General features: G+C 35.5%; 3 protein-coding genes across 4 annotated transcripts in view; 2 read left to right on the forward strand and 1 right to left on the reverse strand.

Moving 5' to 3' along the window:
* The window catches only part of LOC107737370 (plasticin-like), a 10297-nt gene extending 3738 nt beyond the window's left edge, over positions 1-6559 (forward strand). Inside the window, exons 2-7 of the mRNA XM_016548850.1 lie at positions 2180-2240; positions 3295-3390; positions 4457-4624; positions 4726-4851; positions 5960-6142; positions 6176-6559. Coding sequence (XP_016404336.1) covers positions 2180-2240; positions 3295-3390; positions 4457-4624; positions 4726-4851; positions 5960-6142; positions 6176-6256 — 715 coding nt within the window. The 3' untranslated portion in view covers positions 6257-6559. The remainder of the gene's footprint in view (positions 1-2179; positions 2241-3294; positions 3391-4456; positions 4625-4725; positions 4852-5959; positions 6143-6175) is intronic.
* A 2335-nt stretch (positions 6560-8894) lies between these two features.
* On the reverse strand, positions 8895-17499 carry LOC107737360 (SAP domain-containing ribonucleoprotein). 2 transcript variants are annotated; one of them, XM_016548843.1, is made up of 11 exons: positions 17393-17499; positions 16484-16583; positions 15857-15894; positions 15168-15226; positions 14968-15019; positions 14570-14643; positions 14121-14158; positions 13149-13168; positions 12978-13046; positions 12813-12899; positions 8895-9080 (listed from the first exon to the last, which is right to left on the reverse strand). In XM_016548843.1, exons 1-11 carry the CDS (start codon positions 17423-17425, stop codon positions 9039-9041), a joined length of 612 nt encoding a protein of 203 aa, XP_016404329.1. In that variant the 5' UTR covers positions 17426-17499; the 3' UTR covers positions 8895-9038. The 2 variants fall into 2 exon arrangements, with proteins under 2 accessions (XP_016404329.1, XP_016404328.1); XM_016548842.1 differs by having other exon boundaries at positions 15857-15897; positions 17393-17498.
* A 674-nt stretch (positions 17500-18173) lies between these two features.
* LOC107737371 (cyclin-dependent kinase 2-like) lies at positions 18174-19859 on the forward strand. The gene is made up of 4 exons (XM_016548851.1): positions 18174-18773; positions 19272-19349; positions 19586-19762; positions 19856-19859. The coding sequence occupies exons 1-4, from the start codon at positions 18658-18660 to the stop codon at positions 19857-19859; spliced, it is 375 nt and encodes a 124-aa protein (XP_016404337.1). The 5' UTR covers positions 18174-18657.
* The last annotated feature ends 4393 nt before the right edge of the window (positions 19860-24252 follow it).

Raw genomic sequence — 24252 nt, forward strand, 5'->3', positions numbered from 1 at the left:
TTGTTATGGACTGTAACATCTTGTAATTCATAACAATGAGTAACACAGTATTAAAATAATTAAAAATATAACCAAGTAGCCCCCCCCCCATGCCTAATGAACATAATTATAAACATTACAATAAATACATCAGTTATGGATGGATATTGATTAGTTTATTTTTTTAGTTTTAGACAAATGACGTTTAGGTTAGTACAAAAAAAGTCACAATGCAGGGCTATAGCTAGAGCAGATAGTCTCTCTTCCTCTGCTGAAAAAACACAGCTAGATATGCTGAAAATATTTACTTCTCACTTCAGATTCCCAAGCTGTGAAAAGTTTAAAAAAGCGAAACAAATTCTTTTGAATTCTTTTGAGATGAAGAAACAAAAAACTCCAAAAAACACCTCATTCATAAATCCCTGGAGCACAGACACTATATGGCATGCATGATTCATGATGGACAGTGGGGGTCACAAAGACAAGGTTGCAGCCAAGGATGATGTCGGCCCTCCAGAACCAGGAATGAGTTGGTGTCAGGGTAAGAGTAAACTGATGGTTAAATGTTGTGAGTGATGATTCCCTTTACAAATGGTTTGCCCACTACTGAGCATGGTGGAACAGATGGAACTTACCGGAAAACGAGGAGGTCTCAAAGGACATTCTGAGATGATATGGCTGCCAGCTCTGCAGTACAGACAGAGTCTACTTTGAAAGACTTTTAAAGGAGTCCACTTGCATAGGATCCTCTTCTGGTTCTGGAGGGCAAGGTGTGTGGCTGGGTGGCGAAGATCATAAGGTGATGATACATGAGGCAACTTTTTGAGCAATGTTGCTGAGCGATGTTGCTTGGGCACTTTCCCTTTGAGAATAGGTAACAAATTTCTATCTGGAGACTTTAGATCGGTCATAGGCCCTGTGTCTCACCTGGCTGCCTGTTGACGGCAACATTGCTCAGCAACATTAGTTAACGTAGAAAACGTTAGTTTTCTTCTTTTACTTGCAAAGTTATTTATAGTCAGTAGAATGTCTGTTAAATAAAGTGTTACTTTTTTTTATCTGAATGTATCAAACATGCAGCCTTCATTCTTACAGTGTTTAATTTTAATCATGGTTTTTGTCTTTTGACGAAAATATCCTTTAAATGTAGTCATCATTCAATCATGGCATGTACATTTATTTTAGTCAATATTGATGGGTTCTAATTTTAGTTGACAACTTTTTATATATTAATTTAAACATTTAGCCATTAACTATATACTACTATATAACATTATAATAAGTAGGCCTATAATATTGTAGCCTACTAAAATGTTCAGCTTTAGCTCACGCATCTTAAAGCAGTGCAATCATCCACATTACTGACTATGAATAGAATATTAAACAATCATATACTTTCTAGATTTTTCTTCTTCTAAACTATAATGCGCGCATTGTTCATATTCTGCAGTGTTATTTGTACTCATTGTTTCATCAACAGTAGGCCTATGTTTTAATGAATCACTGTAATTATGTTCAGAAGGAATTTGTTTTGGTGTCACAAGCTTCAGGACACAGAGACAACAACAACAAGACACAGATCATAAAAATAAGATGTGAATAAAATACACATAAATAAATTGAAAAATAAAATAAATTGTGTGTACAAGTGTGCTATAGATAAAGTAGAATAGATAACTCCATGTTTTTGATGCCTGTTTTTAGCTGAACCTTAAGAATGATCATACATTGCTGTGGTTGATGTTGTTAGCGTATGATGACATATCTATTTCTGCTTTAGTCTAGATTTAGTCTTTTTTTCTTTGTGCAATATATTATGATACGGACAAAGCAGAAGTACTGTAGGATTCACTCTACACGTTTGGCTTATGCTTTGAATAGATTATTACATTTGCAATAAGAACATTTCACCCTACCGGTACTAATGTAATCTCAGATGCTTTTTAGCAAATCAGTTAATTGCTCCTTTGACTCCCTGCCAGATAAGATTTTATATTTATATTACAACCTTCGCTTCAGACATACAGTCTTTCTAAGGGCCCTCTCTCACTCATCCCAGTATCAAATAAAAGATGGATTACATGATTCTAACAGCACACTAATGTATAATTAAATTTTCTGTTACTCTGGGAAAAGGTATTAAATCTTGTTGTTGTTTTTTTTTTAATTGAAGTGGATTTTTATTTTCTCTTATGTGCAGGTTAAACGAGGAGATGCAGAAAAGACAGGAAGCTGAGAATAATTTGACTCTCTTTCGTAAGGTACTGTGATAATGGAAAGTATTTTACAACATATTACATATTTCCACTGAATGCTGTCTCTGAGGTTCATTATTTTTGTCATACAGTAACAATAAGAAGTCTACACGCCTGTCACAGTGTCAAGGTCTTTGTGTTTAACTTGTGCTTAACTTTAAAAAAAAATCGACTTAAGGACAATGGAATCAAAAGGGCTAAAATGCTAATTGTTTCCGGGTTCTGGCCTACCATCCCTGTAGCACTCTATCCACAAGTGTGAGCACAAACAACAGGTAGCTGGCTGCAGTTCACTTAACAGTCACTGGTGTCATTAATAACAAGGGTTTCTAATGTATCTTTAATAATTAAAGATGATAAATTGATAAGTTCAGATTCAAGTCCATTAAGCTTGCATTTTAACCCCTTAACACATTGAAAATTACATACCCAAAATGAACTGAATTTTGAAAGCAAAATATATAAAGAGGACATAGGTAGCCATTTTTTCTTCTTTTGTTCTTTATTTAAAGATTCAAGGACTTAAAGAATTAAGACTCCAGCATCAATGTTTGAGTGAAGACGGAGCATAGCTCCATATCTTTTATTTTGGAATCCACTCTGTTTTCTAAGAATCCATTCAAGCCATATTTTCTTGATTCTTAAAAAATATATATCAGTCAAATACAAAAATTCTGTCATCAATCATGTCAGCAATCCGAGTTCCCCAGAAGGGGCTCTTCACTGAAAATGATGACTGTGCTCGTTTTGGGATTATCTCCCATCCTCACATTCACTAAAAAAAAAAAAAAAAAAAAAAAAATGCTGTAGCTTTTAAATTGCATTCATATTCAAGCACACTGGAGCAACTGGTTATGACCTTTTCAAAGTGAATTGAAACACATGTAAATCTTTTAAAATCTCTATTTTTTTCTTCTTCTGACATTATTTGCACCCTTATCACTACTTAGTCAGCTAAAGATCTTACACAAAATCACAAAAATTCAATGTTTACATTTTGAAAGTATGTTAAAAAACAGATACAACAGTAGTAATAATCTGAATGTGTTTATACTTGAAGGACGTGGATGATGCTACACTTGCTCGTCTGGAACTGGAGAGAAAGATTGAGTCTCTGATGGATGAGATTGAGTTCCTCAAGAAGATGCATGATGAGGTGAGACACTAATATTTAATTAAGAAATAATGAATCCGGTGAATGTGAAATTCAAATTATATGGTGTAGGAACCATTTTGAATTGCTGAAAAGCTGAATTGTTATGATAAACATGTAAGTTCATAAGGATAGTATCTAAAATACATGCTGGTGTATTACCAGTATTTGTCGGGGAAAAGTATGTAAGAGGCTAATCTTTCAGTAAAGACAACTTCAAGCCAACTATACTTAGAATACTCAATAGTATAGGATAGGATAGGACTCAATATAGGATAGTTTACCCAAAAATGAACATTCTGTCATCACTTACCCTCAAGTTGTTTGAAATCTCTGAGTTTTGTTCTTTTGCTAAAGACAAAAGATGATATTGTGAAGAATGTAGGCAACCAAGCAATTTCTGGTCCCCAATGACTTCCGTAGTATTTTTTCCCATACACTTTCAAAATATATTCTTTTATGTTCAACAGAAGAACTATATGGAACAAATACAGAGTTCTGGCATGAAACTCTAGATGGCACAGTCCGATAGGTCTGACCTAATGACATCATTATCACATGGCACAGCTGATTGGTTCTCTCCTGTATCGGTAGCCAATGAGCTCGCTGCTCAACATGAGTAAATGATGACAGATTTTTCATTTTTGGGTGAACTGCCCCTTTAATGATATTTAGAAAGTATATCTTGATCAAAGATTTAGTAGAATTATAGGCCAAATACTATAATTCTGTGTAAAAAAAAAAAACTATATTTCTGTGTAATTATCAGTATAAACTAACAACAGGTAAGTATACATTTGTAAATTTATGCCAGTGGACATGTCAAGTTTCTGATCTGTACTCAGTGTTTAAGAAATGAGAGGAATACGTTTAAAATTGCTTTTATGAAAATAAATATTTGTCATAAAATCTTGTGAGGATTTAATGAGGAAGCTTTATCCTTACAAAATGTCATGGCAAATACATTCTTGTTGTTGTTAACCTTTCCATTTTGATTCCATCTGTATACTTTTTTCAACAAAAAACAACACGCAAGCATTCAAAATAATTGTGTATTTTAAATGTGTAGGAAATTCAGGATGTACAGGTGAGTGTTCAGAGTCAGCAGATGAAGATGGAGGTGATGGAGACGTCCAGCCGGCCTGATCTGACAGCAGCACTTCGAGACATTAGAGCTCAGTATGAGAGCATCGCCACCAAAAACATGCAGGAATCTGAGGAGTGGTACAAGTCCAAGGTGAGTGCCATCATGAAGAGCCACTGTGTGAGTGTGTTACAAATAATACACTGGTAAAATACTGTAAAACTTACTGAACATCTCTGTGTTTTCTCTGTTAGTTTGCTGACCTGACTGATTCGGCTAAGCGCAATGCTGAGGCCATGAGACAGGCTAAGCAAGAGAACAATGACCTGAGGAGACAAATTCAAGCCCAGAACTGTGATATCGATGCTCTCAAGAGCACTGTACGTACATATATAAAATATTTATGCATCTCCTTTCAAGCTGCCTAAAGCTTTGTATAAAAAAACAAAAAACAGAAATTGATTCAGGGGTTTCACTAATTATGCTATATTTGAAACCTAAACTGTTTAGTTGTGTCAAATATGTGTGTATTTCTGTAGTCATTATAGGTTGCTTTATGTAAAACAGGGGTGTCAAACTCAATTCCTGGAGGGCCGGAGCCCTGCAGAGTTTTGTTCCAACCCTGTTCCAACACGCATACCTTGTAGTTTTCAAATAAGGACTTGATTAGTTGGATCAGGTGTGTTTAATTAGGGTTGAATGATGATCTAAACTCTGCAGGGCTCCGGCCAGGCCCGTAACCAGCTATGAGGCCATAGCTCCTCATATGAATGCTTGCATGACATATATAATTCAGTTTAGACCGTTTGCAAGAATGTTTAGCGTCTTATTTGCAAAAGATTGGAAATAATTTCGGTTTATTTTTAGTATTCTGTTTGTTTTAGTATCAATATCTGGCAACACTGCATCGCGACATTTGGTAATGTAAACGCGAAAATTATCATGATATAATCGGTCATAAACGTTAGCTGTCAAAAACAGTAGCATTTAACACTAGTACACACAGATCTGTAGAACAAGTAGGTTACAGAATGAAATGAAATACGCAAAAACTATGCCATGTCATTCAGTATAGTTAAATTTTCACAAATTATGCTATAAACTTTCATAAGAGCCCTAGACAGAGTTATTGTAGTTATGTATTGTTTCAATAAACAGCTGATATTTATCCACCCTTAAATATAGTAAAGTATTAACAAATTTTGATGCAATAAATAGGGTATGATTTAAAGATAATCATCCCTCCAAAACAGAGAAAACATCTTGTCTCCTTTAAAGTGTTTATAGTGTATATAATGAGTTGTATTTGTAGGGGTTATTATAACACAAATCTTTAACCCCCCCCCCACACAAATTTTCAAAGCCTTGGGACGGCCATGGCTCCGGCCCTCCAGGAATTGAGTTTGACAACCCAGATGTAAAACAATATAAATGTATGATATTCCCTTATTTAGATAGCTAAAACTTTGTGTGTGTTTGTGATGGTAGAATGAGGCTCTGCTGAGGCAGATGAGAGAAATGGAAGAGCAGTTTGCTACAGAGGCCGGAAACTATCAAGATACTGTGTCCCGTCTGGAAGACGAGATACGGCACCTGAAGGAGGAGATGTCACGCCACCTGCGGGAATACCAGGATCTGCTCAACGTTAAGATGGCCCTAGATATTGAGATTGCTATCTGACTGATTATTTTGTTCATTGCTCAGGTGGTGAAAGAATCTACAAAAGAAAAGAGCAGAGATGAGAAAAAAGATTCATATGGTCAAGGAGAATCTGACAAAGATTAGAGCGTGCAGATAAATGAATGCTTGATCAGTTATGTGTTGCGGTTTTAAAGGTAAAATGGTAAAATTTAGGCACACGTGCTGTTTAGGATGATGCTTGTAGTGTAGTGAATAATCATGTGACTCAGTATTGTGTATAATATGGTGCTATTACTATATGTGAGCATAACATGACAATGCCTTAACTAATAAATCATGTATGCAGACCTAATAAAGTCACTAACAAGATGCCCAACAAACAATCACTTACAGATAACAAAAACAATATTTCAGAAGTTCACGTCAATATAATCTTCAAATAAATGTGAATGGAAACAGAATTTGTCTTCTTGTCCATAATTAAGTGTTTGCGTTTGAGCCACAAATCAGAGGATTTTTAATCTGCTCCTGCGGACCAACAGCACCGCACATTTTGTGATCTGGATCATTAACTCATTAGGAGATCATTAGCTTGTTTAAAAAGAGCTCCATGGACTGAGTGAGTCAGATAAGACAGACAAACAAAATGCGCATTGCTTTGGGTCCTCAGAACCAAAATTGAAACACACAGACACCTCGTGAGTCTTTTTTTTTTTTAGCATATAGCACATTAATGGGTCATTAAATTCTAATGACACTTTATTTAGAATTAATTGTTCTGTACATGTAAGCAGCATGCACACACGTGTAGTTGTGAGAAAGTCAATTGTAAACTTAGTAAGAAGAATATTAGTAAGGACACTGATAAGGGGCCATAAAAATATATTAAATATATTTTCAAAAGACTTTATACCCAGATTTGTTGTGCTGTTTTGCAGTGAAAATTCCACAATATTCGTTACATATTTATGAAGTTAGTACTACGTGACAGTGAAAGCACAATTACTTGTAAATATAGAAATATATATATTTACAAGTAATTGTAAACTGTATATAATAAATAAATATAAAAAATATTTTACATTTTTTTTTGCATATGAGCTTTAAGTATACTTCAAGTTCATTTTCTAAAGTAGACTTTCCAAATATACTTTATGTAAAAATATTGAAACAGTACGATACAAATATACTATTAGTGTATTGATATTGGCATAGTTACTACATACATTTGTACTTACTACATATACACATAGAAATATATAATTGAAATTTACTTCAGTTTACTTGATAAAATGAACTTGAATCTGAAGGGTGTTTTTTTTTTTTTTTGGTAATTGAAGCTGTTCCACCCCAAAGCTGACTTTTTACTATAAACTCGAACTTATAAGTTTGTATGATAGTATGTAAACATATACTGGAGTACTACCTCAGAGAAGCCAGTGTGTGTGAAAAAGGATGTAATAATAGGCTGCCCAATCATTGAAACAGTCATCATTTGGCAAGAACTGAAGCGGTACATCACATGCAATGCAGATAACAGGGTTTTTTTTTTTCTTGTGGCAAAATCTGTACTTAAACGGCAGGCACTGCTTGAAAGCCTGATCTGTTTTGGTTTGTGACAGCATGTCCTGCAGAAGGAGCAGGAGGCATCCAGTCAGCAAGCTCCATAACCAGAGATGCAGAGTTCCATCATATATCTCAAAAACGGTGGTCAAATATGAAAACTACTTTCCAATGATATAGCGCTCGTGTAGAGATTAATTTATCTTCTAGAATCATATATACAGGTGCATCTCAATAAATTAGAATGTCGTGGAAAAGTTCATTTATTTTAGTAATTCAACTCAAATTGTGAAACTCGTGTATTAAATAAATTCAGTGCACACAGACTGAAGTAGTTTAAGTCTTTGGTGTCAAGAGGAAGATGAGAGACACCAGACCCAACAATGCAGATGACCTGAAGGCCGCTATCAAAGCAACCTGGGCTTCCATACCACCTCAGCAGTGCCACAAACTGATCACCTCCATTCCACGCCGAATTGAGGCAGTAATTAGAGCAAAAGGAGCCCCTACCGAAGAAGTTGAGTACATGTACAGTAAATGAACATACTTTTCCAGAAGGCCAACAATTCACTAATTTTTTTTTTTTATTGGTCTTATGAAGTATTCAAATTTGTTGAGATAGTGAATTGGTGGGTTTTTGTTAAATGTGAGGCAAAATCATCACAATTAAAAGAACCAAAGACTTAAACTACTTCAGTCTGTGTGCATTGAATTTATTTAATACACGAGTTTCACAATTTGAGTTGAATTACTGAAATAAACCTAGACTTTTCCTCGACATTCTAATTTATTGAGATGCACCTGTAATGGTCCCAAATATGTAATAATGAGCCCACTGGTGGGCTAGTGAGAGTTAGCAGCTTTAATGGAATAGTTCTTCCAAAAACAGAAAAATGTGCTTACTCATTGCCTCAGGCCATCCAAAATGTTGGTGACTTTCTTTCTTTAGTGGAGTACTAAAGATTCATTGTAGCTAAACCCATGCATGCTTTGAGATCTTAAACACAATTTTTTTTATGCTTTGCATTGATACAGTTCATTAATAATTTAATTCCATACATCGATCCATATCAATGTATCATTACATCTCTAGCAACTAGCAGGCACACCTTTCCTGATCTGCTTCTGATACCTTAAGAGCCCACACACACTGATGCCAAATGCAAATCATCGATCACATCAAGAATAAAAGACAAAAGAGAGAAATTAGTAAGGAAACTGGGGTACTTTTAATGTAAATAGCAGATAAACAACCATGGCACTACAGGGATTACAAGCTTAACTCAAAATGAACTGCAAAGAACACTTAAAAAAAGTAATAAAAAAAAAAAAAAAAAAGTCCAAAAAGGGAAAGATCCATTTTTTATACATTTCCAAACCGCTCCGCACGTTTTCGCTTCTTTGCCTGAAAAAGAAAGAGGGTGGGGTGAGGAGAAGGGTTATACAGCGAGAAACATAAGATTGTAACATGGTCAATATATTGAATAGGAGCCTCGCTTGAGAAGGTTGCCGCCACAATTTACAGCGGTTAACTAGCAGATAAGATTCAGTTTTATTCCTCTGAAGTGAATGTGCTCAAAGTGATGTTGTCTGACATTTTTTTTTTAACTTTTTTGTCCTTTGTCTAAATTATTCACTACATTTAACCTGATCATATGGAGATGATGGTGAAAATGTTTGTAGTCTTGCTTACCACAAAGTGACACTCTTGTATGGTAGGCAATGTTAGTCACCCCACACAATATTATCACATTTTTAGAACCATTATTTCTTCCAACAAAGATAACCTGAATAATTTTCCAGAAATATCAGAAATTTTAGAACTCTGAGGTTGTAACAAACTATGTGATTGTTTCCCAACACTTAGTGTAGCACCTTTCCGTCTAAAGAAAATGAAAGAAATTCATACATGCAGTGTTCTCATAAAATATTAAATAAAACAAACTAATGCATAAATACAAATATTTGTCTGGTATTTTATTAGATGCTGAACATTTTTTTTATTTAATTCCCTAAGAACAAAAGATATTTGTACATAGTCTACATTAACACTGCAGATCCTTTATTTATTACTTGGCATGTTTAAGCAGCAAATAAGCTAAATAAATATGAACAGAAACAAACTTATGCTTAAAGAGCCCATATCTTCTTGTCCCAATTTATTTTTCCAGTAACATTATTAACTACTATATATATATGACACTTTTTTTTATTGGTAGCACTTCACACTGAATAACTTTATTCTTTTGGATTAAAGATATTAAAGTTAAAGAAATTAGGAAATCACAAATCAACCATTATTGTCTGTGCGCTCTCCTGTTTGACTTTGCAAAGACTGAACTGCTGCCACGTCCAACCTGCGAGAATCTAGATCTACCTCATCAGTAAAATGAAAACAACCCTCAAAAGACACTTCTAATGTTTTGATGACATTATGGTTGTTCAGCCAGAGAAGAAATTTAGCACTGCCCTAAATGAGCTATTACATAGCTTGCTTGACGAGAGAACAAACCTTTTGGTTCTCGTGTGTCAAGCAAGCAACGTTTGAGCTTCTGTTTATCACATTTTATGTGCTCTCTACACATAAAAACATATCGGCTGGGCGATATGGGCAAAAATTCATCTCTGTATTTTTTGGCCGATTTGCGATATACATCTCGGTATTTTCGTTTTTGTATTTTAAAAATCTGTATTTAATATATAATTATATATATATATTTCACTTACCGCCCAATGTTGTCCAACAAAACAATACATATTAAAGGCTATGAAAACAAAAAGTGAATATAACCATGTAAGCTTTTATATTGTGCAAAAAAGGGTTAAAAATCACATTTCATTCTAACATTGCAATCTAAAAACAAAAATAAGGCTTTTAAAGCTGAAGTTAAATTCACTAAACTAAAAATGGAAATGAATGAGAACAAAAGCACAGAGTTGTGTTACCCCATTACAGTCACTTTACAGTCAGTGCTATCATAAAAATAGACTTACTTAAAATTCTACATGTCACATTTATTAACTACAAATATTTCAGCAAAATGTATATTGTAGTCAGAATTATTGCGCTCCTCTTTAATTGAGCTCTGTCTGTTTGGCGGCGCCGAAGTTTTGAATTATAATCCATAATTATGTCCCCACTGGATGCAACGAATGCCTCGTTTATAATGGGTTTTCATGTTTTTGAATCATCGCTCCGGCCTGACAGGGCATCATCACAATATGGCAAGGGGCGTAACATTTCAGTCTCACGCTTGAGGTATTCGGCCAATCACAACGCACTGGATAGCTGGCCAATCACAGCACACCTCGCTTTTTCAGACCGATGAGCTTTGTAAAAATCGACGCGTTTCAGAAAGGCGGGGCATAGAGGATATATACATAAATAATAAATAATAACATATATAGAAGGTGCACAGTGTCATTCACACAAATACTAAACACCATCACGGTAAATAATGCAATAAACATTCATTTAACAACATTAGGTGTAACACACAACCCTAATGTACAAAACTGATAAGAAAAAAACTAAGAAACAACAGTTATTTCAACAAAAAAAACATCAAATTTGAAATGAAATGCAGGGAATTCTGGGAATGTCAATTTACGGTTATTCACTGTAAATTATACGGTCTTTTTCACTTCCAAAAACGGTATACTACCGTAAAATTAATGTCCAATACATGTAATGTCCAATACAGTTTTTCACCGTATATAGTAGGGGAATTTACCGTTAACCATTTAACAGGTTTTTACTGTAGCATTTTTACAGTCTTTTACCGTTAAATTCACGGTCATTTTTTACAGTGTACTGTATATCGATATAAACCGTATTGCCTCGTATCGAATCGCTTATAAAGAAAATACCGATGTATCGTACAAACTCGATATACCGCCCAGCCCGATCTCTACATATGACTTGACTAATAGAGGGTGTGCACGTGACGTCACCATCAGCTGGAGTGAGTTTGCCACTCCGCCCACTGAGTGGCAAAAAGACTGATAGCAGCATTTGTTTTCAGCGTAAATGCTGCGAAAGAACACACAAAACACAGCTAAAGGAGAAAGAGCTGTGCGATTGACCGTACAAATAGATTTGACAAGAAATCAGAGGCATATTTTTACAGACTGCCGAAACCTACAGAAAAGAGAAGCAAATGAATCACTGCAATTCACAGAAACATTTGGACTCCAGGCAGCGAAACACGGATCATGTAATGTCAATATGTTGAATTTTGTGGTAAAATCATACCCTATATATTGTATTATAATATATCGTATTGACAACTCGTCAATTAAATATTTACTTTTATCTTTATTATTTTATATTCTGCATAACTGGATATTTTTAAATAAAAACTATATAAGTTTTTGGGCTGGACGATATATATATATATATAACATTGATACAAGTGATCATCCAGATTTAGACCAATTACAAAATGCATTCACAGGTAAATCTGCTTTATTTCCCCAGCGTCAAAATCAGGCACATATAAATGTCAGAAAACACCATTCCTGGCTTCATATCAATATCCATGGACCACTGGATATTTGCCAAGTTGTAGGGAACATTATATCGAGTCCAGCAACCTTTAGTTTAAACCGATTATCGTTTGTTTTACTCACGTTTTCGCAGCTTCCCTATTAAATCCATTCATGCAGCAGGCTCTCTTGTCACTCAGTCCGGCTGAGGGGGCGTGTTCAATGCATACCCTCTATACATTTACATGAATAAATGAGAAGGGGCAACTCTAAATAGATGGCCATATGCAATGACCAACACAGATGAAGTTGAATTGAGAGTGGTGAATTTGCTTCTCCTGTGTTCAGAAATAAACTAATTTCAAACCCATAAAAATTGTTCATCTGCAGAACACAGATACCTTGTAATATTTTCTCAGCTTCTATCCATCTATCAAAAATCTACGTAATCAACATTTTCAAGCTTCAAAAAGCACAGATATCGTAAAAGTAATACATATAAATAGCAGTTTAATCCAAGTCTCCCGATAGACTCTATCACTTTATATGATGAACAGATTTCAACAGGCATTTATTCACGTATAAACATTGATCATCACACACAGATTTAATGAACCTTTTAAAACCAGTTTACCAGCAGAACCCATACCTCTGTATCATTGGCTCCAGCAGACGCTGCACTTGTGACAATGCCAAATCTCTCCTTCCTCTTCTTAAGCTTTTCATCATCCTCAATCTGTGAACACACACATTCAAATAGCTACCATGCAAGACAATGTCATTTGTAAGTTGTAAGTGAAATATGAAAAGGTACCTTTTTAGAAACTGAAGAGACACTCATGCCAAAACGTTCTGCTCTCTTCTTTAATACCTCAGCGTCAACCTGAAAGAAGAGTGGCACGTTCATCAGTGGTTTTGCAGAGATAAATTTATTTCACATTTCAATTTCCAAGCCCCTACGAAAATGTGCAACCAGATTACTCACATCTGGTTTGGCTGAAGTTCCTAAAAAAAAAAAAATTAACACAACATATGTCAATGAATATGGAACTTTTCATTAATTAGACACTGTAGCTTGAAACCTTAAGTTTAAAGATAGACTGGGTTCCACAATATACTGCTCACAACAAACACAGAGCAAGCACTGATGTCCAAATTCAAATGACTGACTTATGTATGTGCCAGTTTTAAGTAAATAAATAGTTTATTAAAAGATTAAAATGAACAAATTCGAAGACATTATCAGACTAAAAATGTAAAACAACTGACTCACTGAGTCATTCATTGCAGATGGTCACGACCAAAAGTCATCACAAAGAAAATCAGATCAAAACACTGTACTTGGTGACTGACTGGTTGTTCAAATGTTATGTCATGTCTTTCATTTGCAACTTATTTTTAAGTACTTGTACGATGCTATTTTAATCCACCTTATTTTCCCATAAGAGCGGGCACAGCCATTTGTAAATTTAATGTGTCTGGCTTCTGGTGTCATCCGCTTCCAGCTATATTTAGTTGCTTTGCTACTTGATATTGCAAACTGGTGTTTCTTACCAGAACATTTAAATGCATTGTCTTAATTATAAGCACACTGGGTTGTACCACAAACATTTTTACTGTTTATTGCACTTTGTTATTCTTCTCGTCATTTCCCTACAGCAGCTAATTAAGCGGAAGTCTCACACATTCACAGAAAACAGCTTACTTCCGCATTAAAAAATAAGGTGGGTATGAGAATGTGAATAAAACTGGACACAACCAACGTGTGGCAGTAGAAGTATAGAAATGTGTGGCACAAAAATAATATCATGGTCTTATCCATGACAACAGCATCATAGCGGCACAACAACACATAATAAACTTAATTGAAAATAACCAATAGCAGCAGTATTTTTAACAAAAGGACTTCTGAAAACAGTTTTGAGATGCACTGTACACATATTAGATGTCAACTTGCCTTTGGACGACACAGATTCAGGTACTTCCAAACCAAACCTATTAAAACAAGAATAGGAATTAAAGATATATAGAGGTCTCAAAACACACACACAAAATAATCTACTGGATTACATAAATATTATAGCTAAGAGATGATACCCACGTATATGTTCACATGTCCACTTTCCCCATTTGACAGGTCCCATATAACAGTTACAAGTCTGTTTGTTTCTCTAGAATGCATGTGCAATTTATTACTGTTGTCAAATTTTATTTCTAATTTAAAGTGATTTGAATGTTTGACAAACAGTCATGTTGATTTGTCTTCTTGACAGAAATTTTTTTCTTAAATAAGACCATTGCACAGTCCAAACACTGCATTTCACTCTAAAGAAATTCTCAGAATTCTTCAGTCTTTGACCCTCTTTTAATGACATTTAATGTAATCTCTCTCTCAAACAATCAAACCTTGCTGCTCGTGCCGCCTTTTTGCTGTCTGCATTCGGTGGAAGATCGAAGCGTTCTGCTCTTTTCTGAAGCCTCTGCAATGAAAATAATCATTTAAATACTACTAATAATAATAATAATTTTTACATCTTTTATGGCATGTAGAATATACCATAGGATTTAAATCATAAATAATGCACATATGAATAATGCCCTACTGGAGCAAAACACCCCTTTGTGCCACCTGGCTGTGATTTCACAAACAAGCTTCACAAATGTTTAATAGTAGCAAAGCAGAATCAAGGGCTGCAGTGTCTAAACTCAGTGACATGGTAAGAATCTTTAAAAAAAATAATTGTCATAAGCATGACAAATGTGGTTTAACTAACACTGTATGTGGTTGCAGTAAAGATCATTACCTCACCAACTGCAGCAGGAGGGTTTATCTTGACCAGTTTTTTCTCAGTCACCCTGAAATCAAGAGCACAGTAAATAAACATCAACCCATTTCCAAACACTCATCCTCAGGCAAAGCTAGTACTATAGTGTTATATTTTTTTATATATGCTATGTGCAGTGTATGCTGTTGTATTATATAAGTGAAAGGGGAATGACATACTCTTCAGGAGGAGTAAACTCTTGCTTCTGGACATCTGTCTCTTCTTTGGCAAAGGCCTCCTAAAACACGTGCAGTATGTTACATTGAGCAAATCAAACACTATGACTATTGTCCCATCTGGAACATGACAAACACATTTGTCCGTTTACACCTATTAAAATCCATTAAAAATTCATCCATTTACAGTTAAAAAAAAAAATAATCACAGGTGATCCTATTAATTTAACCCCAAAGAGAGATCATCAGAGAGGCACGTGACCACATTGCTTTGAAAGGTAAACTTTAATTTGTTTTGCTGTATCCTGGACAGTAAAGGACCACCTATTTACCTGTCAATCATCGACTGCACTTTGTATACATGTATGCTTTAAAATAAAACTAGATGGGTGAAGTTTGTTAAAGAAAAACTAGGGCTGTATATGACAATATACTGTATATCTTGACAATGAAAAAAGTGTGAGATTTTTAATCTCAAAAACAGCACTGTCTGACTATTTTCTTAAACATTTGTTCTTAACACAACCACTGGGCACCAAGCAGGCACTGTAGTTTTGTGCAGAATACATCATGTAACATGTACATGAATATGTGAACTGGAGAGCAACGTTTAAGGTTCACAAACAGAACTTTCTGAAATTAGAGTTTGCCCTGAAAATTCCAATGGAAACATCACATCTGAGAAAACGTACCTCACCAAATTCTCCCAGAACTTCCTCTTCATTCACTTCTTCTAAAACCACATTTTAAAATGTTAAACAGGCATTGTAAGAGTTTCTGAATTTTAGATTTGTCCTACCAGGATGCCCAAAATTATTTTTATTCACATTTGTTAAAGGAATAGTTCAACCAAAAGTGAAAATTCAGTCTTCATTTACTCATCCTTATGTTGGTCCAAACCTGTATGAGTTTCTTTCTAAACACAGAACATAAGTAACCAAACATTTGCTAGTATTACTATGGAAGTAGCTAGAAATACTATGGAAGTCACTGGTGACCAAAAACTGTTTTATCACCAACGTTCTTCAAAATATCGTCTTTTGTGTTCAGCAGAAGAAATTAATTCATACGGATTTGAAACAACATGAGGGTGGGTAAATGTCAGAATTTAAATTTTTGGGTTAACAACCTCTTTAAGAAAAAAAAGGGGAGTAGAAAGTCATTAAATAGGGAAAGTATTAGACTTAACTTTGATATTAGATATCTAAGAACACAATTGTAATCAGAACTGGTTAGGAAAGAAAGTAAATAAATAAATAAATAAATAAATAAATATATAAATATATATGCTGAAATATCTTGCATTAGCAAATGCATACCATGCTCTTCCAGGTAAGCCTGCAGCCGGGCAATCAGATCAGCTTTATTTCCTTTGGCATCCAGCCCACGAGCAGTACATTCCTGCTTCAGCTCTGCCAACTGTGGAGATTATATTAGTTATAGTGACTGGGGTTACATTTACCACAAACAAATCACATATCTGCAGTGTGAAACCTATGTTTTGTCAGTCCACAAAGTTGGATAAATGAGTTCTAAATAAATTGAATGTACCATGACACACACACACACACACATATATATATATATATATATAGAAGAGTGGGAAAAACAAAAAGAGAGAAAGAGAGAAAACTTCTTCTATCCTTTGTCTACGTCAATGTATGGTCTAACTCACACGTTGTTTACGTAAGCCGCTCACTAGATTTTCAGACCTTTACGCCCAAAATGCGGTTTAGGAAGGCAGCTAGGTGTTGATGGACTATGATGGCCAAAAAAAGTAAGCAACTAACTTATTTTAAACCATGATGTCTATTGTTACAGCCCACTTTTTTAGGCACTTGTAGGGGAAGAAGAACACGTGCTGGTTGTTTTTTTTATAAACCACTTTTGTTTTACGTTGTTTTACGAGTGGTGAGGGAACAAAGTAAAAGTCGCATTTTAGAAGTCTCTTAAAGACGGAGCTAAAATTATTTTAAGTAAATTGTTTTACGTCGAGGAACGAAAGGTACACAGCTCACTATGTTTGAGGCTATAGTCAAAACGCTGTCTGTCTATAGGAAGCTGGCTAGATTTTTGAGCAACATGAGTGCTGAATGAAGCTTGAAACGTTAAATATATCACGACTTATTCATCATAACGTTACCCAACTTAGCACAGCTAAGAACAGCTTGCTGTTACAGCAAGACCCAAACACTAAACAGAAAGGTTGTTTGCACCTTTTTTCTTACCTTGAGTTTATGCAGTTCCAAGACTTCCGCCATTTTCTTGAAGAGGTTTGTATTTTGAAATCTGCTTCTTCTTCTTCTTTTGGAGTTTTATGGTGGTTGGGAAATCTGCTTCATTGCTGTTTTAAAGTCTTTACGGCCAGTCTTGCGCTGCAGCACCACCGGTCGGTCAGGAGACTGGGACTAACGCGCTGAGACTGCTGTGACGTACGGGTTCTGCAGCTGGGGATTATTGGACTGTTGAGATTGTTCCTCATTACATCCATATGAATTTCACTAAATGGTTAAAAGACATTTAACACAGTTTGCCAGTTCCTTTTTTCCTAAACTCATTCCTATCGAGGGGAGTGGCAGATACTACTTCCACAAAACCTCTGACTAGACACCTAAATATCCAACAGTCTGTCTAATATTTACATTTTAACGTTACAATTTCAGGTTTATTTCATGGAATTTCACAATTAATGAACTTTGCAACATTGACCCTGTTGTTAAACTAAATGAATGAATATTCAACTAAATTGAGCTGAATAATGACAATTTTCTTCTGCAGAGCTTTACAGCTGAAATTCGTTTCATACTGTTATGAATTTTGCAACATCAACACTATTATTTCACAGTTCATTATTGTGAAGCTGCTTTGAAACTATATTTTATTAAGCATATAACGTAAGTGTCTCTAGAGCGCGCGCGGCGCACAAAAAGGCACGTCAGCGTTGGAAAGCAGCAGTCTATCGCCGGGTAATGAATAGAGTCGGCCACGCCAGTTTTGCCAATGTGCTATTATTATCGTTTCAACTGGGTGTTATTGTGTTAGTTTGAGGCTTTGAGCTCCAGCACCCTTTGTAAACCATAAGAGGGCGGACGTTATTTTTCCCCCTCAGTGCATTGGTTTAGACCGGTTTAGACATATACGGAACGAAGTTTTATGTGTGGTTGGTTTTACGTCAAGTGGGAGGGCTTTGTTGTTTCACTCAGTTGATTGGTTTAGAAGGCTGAACTTCTCTGGACGCACCTTTCTTCGTTCGGCCAGAGGGCGGGGCTTGTTTTTGTGCGTTGTAGCAAAGGCGTGCTGTATGAAACGCGGGAACTGGCGGTACTGATAATAAGTTGTGACATGATTTTCAGTCGTCAGTATTTTTAAGATCAAATAATTGATTTTAATTCTTTTGATTGCCGTTTGGATACTAAAAGTACTCTCTCTGTACAACCGCTGTTTTAAGTAGATTTAGAGTGGCAGTTTTCCCCGGAAAAGGGGAAGTTTTGACATGGAGTCTTTTCAGAAAGTCGAGAAGATTGGAGAGGGAACATACGGGGTTGTTTATAAAGCCAAGAATAAAATCACCGGAGAGACAGTTGCCCTAAAGAAAATTCGGTTAGACACGTAAGTGTTTGTCATTAGTTTCTTTTTCTTGTGTTAAATTTGTGTCAGATTTCTGTGTCATTAGTGTCTTAGATTTAAATATCTTGCATACAGTCACACTCTAAATTGTAACTTAGTGCCTGCCTCTAACGTACATGTATATTATTTATGATTCATAAAACTTATGTTACGTAATTTACGTGTTTAACTTCGCCTCTCAGAAAGGCGTTCTGTCAAAGCTGTTGCACTGCTGATGTAGATAATCCAGATTTACACATTTTAATGTTCGTTTACAAACAGATGATGAAGTTTCACTTTGTTGACATTAGTTAATGCATACGCTGTCATTAACTTTAAAAGTATTTAACCTTAAATGACGTATTACCCAAATACACCGAGGCGTCGGAGACGTAGGGGGTATTTTATAAGCTGAGATGATGTTCAGTAGTCATGTAAACAGATGTTTGTCTTAAATGCACGTCGTCTTTGATTGACATATGATTATTTGTTTGATTTCAGAGAGACTGAAGGTGTTCCCAGCACCGCCATACGTGAGATCTCTCTGCTAAAAGAGCTCAATCACCCAAACATAGTCAAGTATGTACAGTGTCTAGTCCTGGGTTGCATTTCCCAAAAGCATCGTAAGCTTAAGTTTATGTAGAAACAGTTGTCACCAATTGACCTACGATCAATATAGGATTATGATGCTTTTGGGAAACTGAGCCCTGAATGATTGAATTTTTCATAACTTGTGTCCACATCATAATGTAGAGTCAAACTCAGTCAGTGTAATATGCTTCTGGAGTCTTACAGGGCTGTTTATTCACCTACAGGTTGCGTGATGTGATACACACAGAAAATAAGCTTTACTTGGTGTTTGAATTTCTTCACCAAGACCTGAAGAGGTTTATGGACTCGTCCTCTGTCACTGGCATATCCTTGCCACTCGCGAAGGTGAACTTTTGGAGTTATAACACAGATTTTATTGATAATGTGAATGTGAAGCTACTGTTAATATTGATTTTAGCAAAGTTAAATGATTGCTAAAATCAATATGAGAAAACCAAAAATGTCAATGTCAATTGCTTTTGTTTCAATATCAGTTAATTTGTAAATATATCACATATGTGTCATTTTATTCCTAAGAAAAAATGCTGTTAACCAGTGGTTTTCAGTCCTGATTCTGGGGACCCACAGCATCGCACATTTTCTGTGTCACTCTCATATGACACTCAATTTAGTTCACGGATCAAATCAGGTGTACAAAACGATACAAAATGTGTGAAGTGCTGTGGCTCTCCAGGATTAAACATTCTTGCTTCATTATAATTGTGCTTCATTATAGTAACTTATTATAATTAATAATTATTATATAATTATATAATAATTAATAATATTAAATGTCTTTTATTTAGCTATATTAGTTTTAATATTGTACCTGGATGCTAGATGCTCTGTTTGTAATGTACTTCATGCTCTATTAGGCAACAAGACATTGGATTTGGAACATCCGCTTTGATGCGTATCCATTCAAGTCAAGTCACCTTTATTTATATAGCACTTTATACAATACAGATTGCGTCAAAGCAGGTTTACAGTGTTAAACAGGAAAATATTGATTCAATTATGCAGACAAAATTAAGTTCTGCTGTAAAGCAGCTCTAAAAAGAGGACATTAGTAAACAGACAGTTTTCAGTTAAAGTCAGTTCATTGTTGATTCAATGATGTCATCATCCAGCTCATTTCAATTCTCTTCCAGTAGTGTCTGTGCAATCAAGTCCATAATATTGCTGATCATTAGGCGCCTCCAACTAAGCAAGTCAAAAGGCGACAGTGGCAAATTCCGGTGGTGACAAGTGGATAAAAAACCTTGGGAGAAACCAGTCTCCGTCGAGTCCAGTGTAATTTAAGCATAGGTTTATTACAGTAGTTCACATTAATTGTTTATTATTGACTGTACAGTAGCTAATGCATGTCATTGAGGGTTCTTTCACACTGGGCATGATTGCTAGCAAATCCGAGTGCAGTTGTTCACATGTTTATTATTTGTATAAGGCTTATAATATTTATACATTTCTCAAAAGTTATAAAGAAAAGTAGGATTTTCCCTAGATTTCTACTAAGCAGGGAAATCTCAAACTTTTACAGCAGAGATTATTGATGTTTCTGTTTCATATAAGAGTTTGAGAAGTCTTATGAGAGCCTATTGCCCTCATTAAAGTCCCCACCCACCCTCACCTTAAAAAAGATGATGATCCGACGATAGCTGCTCGCATCTCAGCTTGTCTAACAGACATTTCTTGCTGAATGAAGGACCATCACCTTCAACTCAACCTTGCCAAGACAGAACTGCTTGTGGTTCCATCAAACCCATCGTTTCATCACAATTTCACCATCCAGTTAGGCACATCAACCATAACTCCTTCAAAAACAGCCAAAAACCTTGGAGTTATGATTGATGATCAGCTGACTTTCTCAGACCACATTGCTAAAAATACCTGGTCCTGCAGATTTGCTTTTTTCTGTTCGGTTCAGGCTGGACTATTGCAATGCTCTCTTGGCAGGTCTTCCAGCCAGTTCTATCAAACCATTACAATTAATCCAGAACGCGGCAGCAAGATTAGTCTTTAACGAGCCGAAAAGAATGCACGTCACACCTCTGTTTATCAATTTGCTTTTGCTCCTCCATAAAAGCCCAATTTCAAATCAGTAAAATCATGTGATGTGACTTTTGCAAAATGTTTATCAATTTGCACTGGCTACCAATAGATGCTCACATAAAATTCAAGGCATTAATGTTTGCCTACAAACCCACCACTGGCTCTGCACCCCTTTACCTAAATTCATTACTTCAGACTTATGTGCCCTCCAGAAGCCTCTGTTCTGCAAGTGAATGGTGCTTTATTGTGCCATCCCAAAGAAGCACAAAATCACTTTTACGGACTTTTAAATTAAATGTTCCCTCCTGGTGGAATGACCTGCCCAAATCAATCCGAGCAGCTGAGTCCTTAACCATCTTCAAGAATACCAGTAGCTGCTCGCATTAAATTCAAAGCATTAATGTTTGCCTACAAAACCACTACTGGCTCTGCACCCCTTTACCTAAATTCATTACTTCAGACTTATGTGCCCTCCAGAAGCCTCTGTTCTGCAAGTGAATGGTGCTTTATTGTGCCATCCCAAAGAAGCACAAAATCACTTTCACAGACTTTTAAATTAAATGTTCCCTCCTGGTGGAATGACCTGCCCAACTCAATCCGAGCAGCTGAGTCCTTAGCCATCTTCAAGAATCGGCTAAAAGCATCTCTTCCATCTACACTTGACCCTCTAACACTAGCACTCTCTATTCCATTTCCATTTTATCTACATGTTTTATTTTTTATTTATATAAAAAAAACTTGACCCTCTAACACTTACACTCTCTGTTCAATTTCTATTAGGACTGCTCGATTATGGCAAACATCATGATCATGATTATTTTGGACAATATTGTAATCAAGATTATTTAACACGATTATGAGTGGGCCATATGACCAAAACTTTATATGAGTGATTTAAAGAGAGTGATTTATATCAAATATAGAGACCAGCGAAATGTCACAATTCTCCACAATTCCATAGCAGAGTACTAAGGTAACTAATATTAGTAAAAAACAAACAAAAAAATCCTGAATTATTTAAATTATTGAATACTGACAATTAAACTGTCAGTAAAAAAAGCAAGGACAAATACAATAGAATAAAAAGATACAAACTGTGCTTGAAGGGTTTTTTAAGGTTAATGCAAGCCTAAAGTATTCATTTAACAGCCTGCTACAAAAATGAATATTTAAATGTAAAATAAAACAGTATAGTATTCACTGTAAGAATTAAACTTTCTTTGTTTCTTATTAAAGCTACAAAAGTCATTCAATCAAGAGCAGTGAGTGATGTTGTCTTTGTCTTTTGTTGTTTGATTAATATTTAACACAAAGTCAGAAGCAGGAATAGGCCGCTGTCACTTTAAGAGCCACACTTATCTTATGTAGGGATGTAACGATTAACCGCGAGCCGGTTGAAAATCGATTTAAATATGTGACGATTCAAATCGGTTGAGATGCTAAACAAATCGCGATTCAGTTAGGGGTAGGAGTTTATATGAATATATGTCTGAGGGGAACTTACTGTCTTTCAATGGTATTTTTTCTTTTCCTCTTGTCTCTGTATAATGCACATCAGGGCTCGTGAATCGTTACATCCCTACTCTTACGTATGTACAGTATTTTTATTCTCAACTCTTTACGTTCAAACAGTGCAAGTTCTCTTTAGTGCTTTTAAAAACATGAATAAATCTAATCAACTTTAATAAATCAAGCATGTCCCATTTTGCAAAAGTCACATCACATGATTTTACTGATTTGAAATTGGGCTTTTATGGAGGAGCAAAAGTTATAAATCTACATAGTGTTTAATTCTATATTTGTTCATTCAATTTCTTGAATGCTCCTGCTGAATATTGTACCTGAAAATAAAGCACTGTTTTATTTGTATATTATATGTATTTGTAACGTGTATCTTTGTTCTTATTTTTTAATAGCAGATAAAATTCGCCCACCGCCATTCTTTTTTTATATTTTGTTACCTTGAAATGCTTTGTCTTTATAATAGGGAAATTAGTTTTGCTGTAATGCTCAGACAACTTGCAAAATAGTAAAACCAATATGACAAAGAATCGTGATGTATTTAAAAAAAAAAAAATCGTGATACGATATTTGTGCCATATCGCCCACCCCTACTATAAAGGTCACGATATGGACCACAACTGGTCAATGATATTCAAAGTCATATTACACCCTTTTAACATTAAATAAAGCACATAGTAGCTGTGTTTCAACTGTCGGGCCAAAAGCGGGCATGCTAGTGCATGCCAGGGCCAGTCGCGTTTCCACGGTCACTTCCGGCATGATCGTGCCTCGTCAGGGCTTCCTCGGGGCCAACGGCCAGGGTTATTTGGCCCGCCGAAAACCTTTGGCAAAAGCGGGCTAGCTCAGGCTTGAGGAGTGGTCATGAACAAAGGCGGAGTTTCTCCGCATCTGGAGAGCGTCAGCGCCACAGATTATTTCACATAGTTAACAGCTATAACTCCAACATTAAAGACTTTTAAAATAATTTTAGCTGAAAACTCACTTTCTGACAGCAGCGAGTGTATGAAATAACTTCTGTTTGAGATCCGATGTGGATTATGATCACTATACAAGGCAGAAATGTTTATAAGCGATGCAAAAGACTAGCCATGCATTACCATAGTAAACATGGTAAATACGACCTCTTAAAGAAATCAGACAAATCATATAGGCTATCACAATTGTGTATTTATTTAGTCTAGTCTCTTTATACCTGACTGATGTTCATAATTAGCTCCATGTATGTATTTTGTGTAATAACAGTAAAAAACAATTTATTTCTGTGTGACTTAATTTTCAGTGCTGACCAATTAATTCAGTATGATCAATGTATCAA

This window comes from Sinocyclocheilus rhinocerous, unplaced genomic scaffold (assembly GCF_001515625.1).
Source record: "Sinocyclocheilus rhinocerous isolate Xijiao unplaced genomic scaffold, SAMN03320098_v1.1 scaffold133, whole genome shotgun sequence".
NCBI lineage: Eukaryota > Metazoa > Chordata > Actinopteri > Cypriniformes > Cyprinidae > Sinocyclocheilus > Sinocyclocheilus rhinocerous.

What these genes read in the sequence shown, in the direction of transcription:
- LOC107737360 (XM_016548842.1), bottom strand. Translation starts at nt 17,425, where the DNA reads ATGGCGGAAGTCTTGGAACTGCATAAACTCAAG. An exon ending in GAGTTTACTCCTCCTGAAGA is followed by an intron (nt 15,020 to 15,167) that starts GTATGTCATTCC and finishes TCTTGATTTCAG; the next exon opens with GGTGACTGAGAAAAAACTGG. An exon ending in TGAATCTGTGTCGTCCAAAG is followed by an intron (nt 13,169 to 14,120) that starts GCAAGTTGACAT and finishes TTTTTTTTTTAG; the next exon opens with GAACTTCAGCCAAACCAGAT.
- LOC107737371 (XM_016548851.1), top strand. Translation starts at nt 18,658, where the DNA reads ATGGAGTCTTTTCAGAAAGTCGAGAAGATTGGAGAGGGAACATACGGG. An exon ending in AAGAAAATTCGGTTAGACAC is followed by an intron (nt 18,774 to 19,271) that starts GTAAGTGTTTGT and finishes GTTTGATTTCAG; the next exon opens with AGAGACTGAAGGTGTTCCCA. An exon ending in AATCACCCAAACATAGTCAA is followed by an intron (nt 19,350 to 19,585) that starts GTATGTACAGTG and finishes ATTCACCTACAG; the next exon opens with GTTGCGTGATGTGATACACA.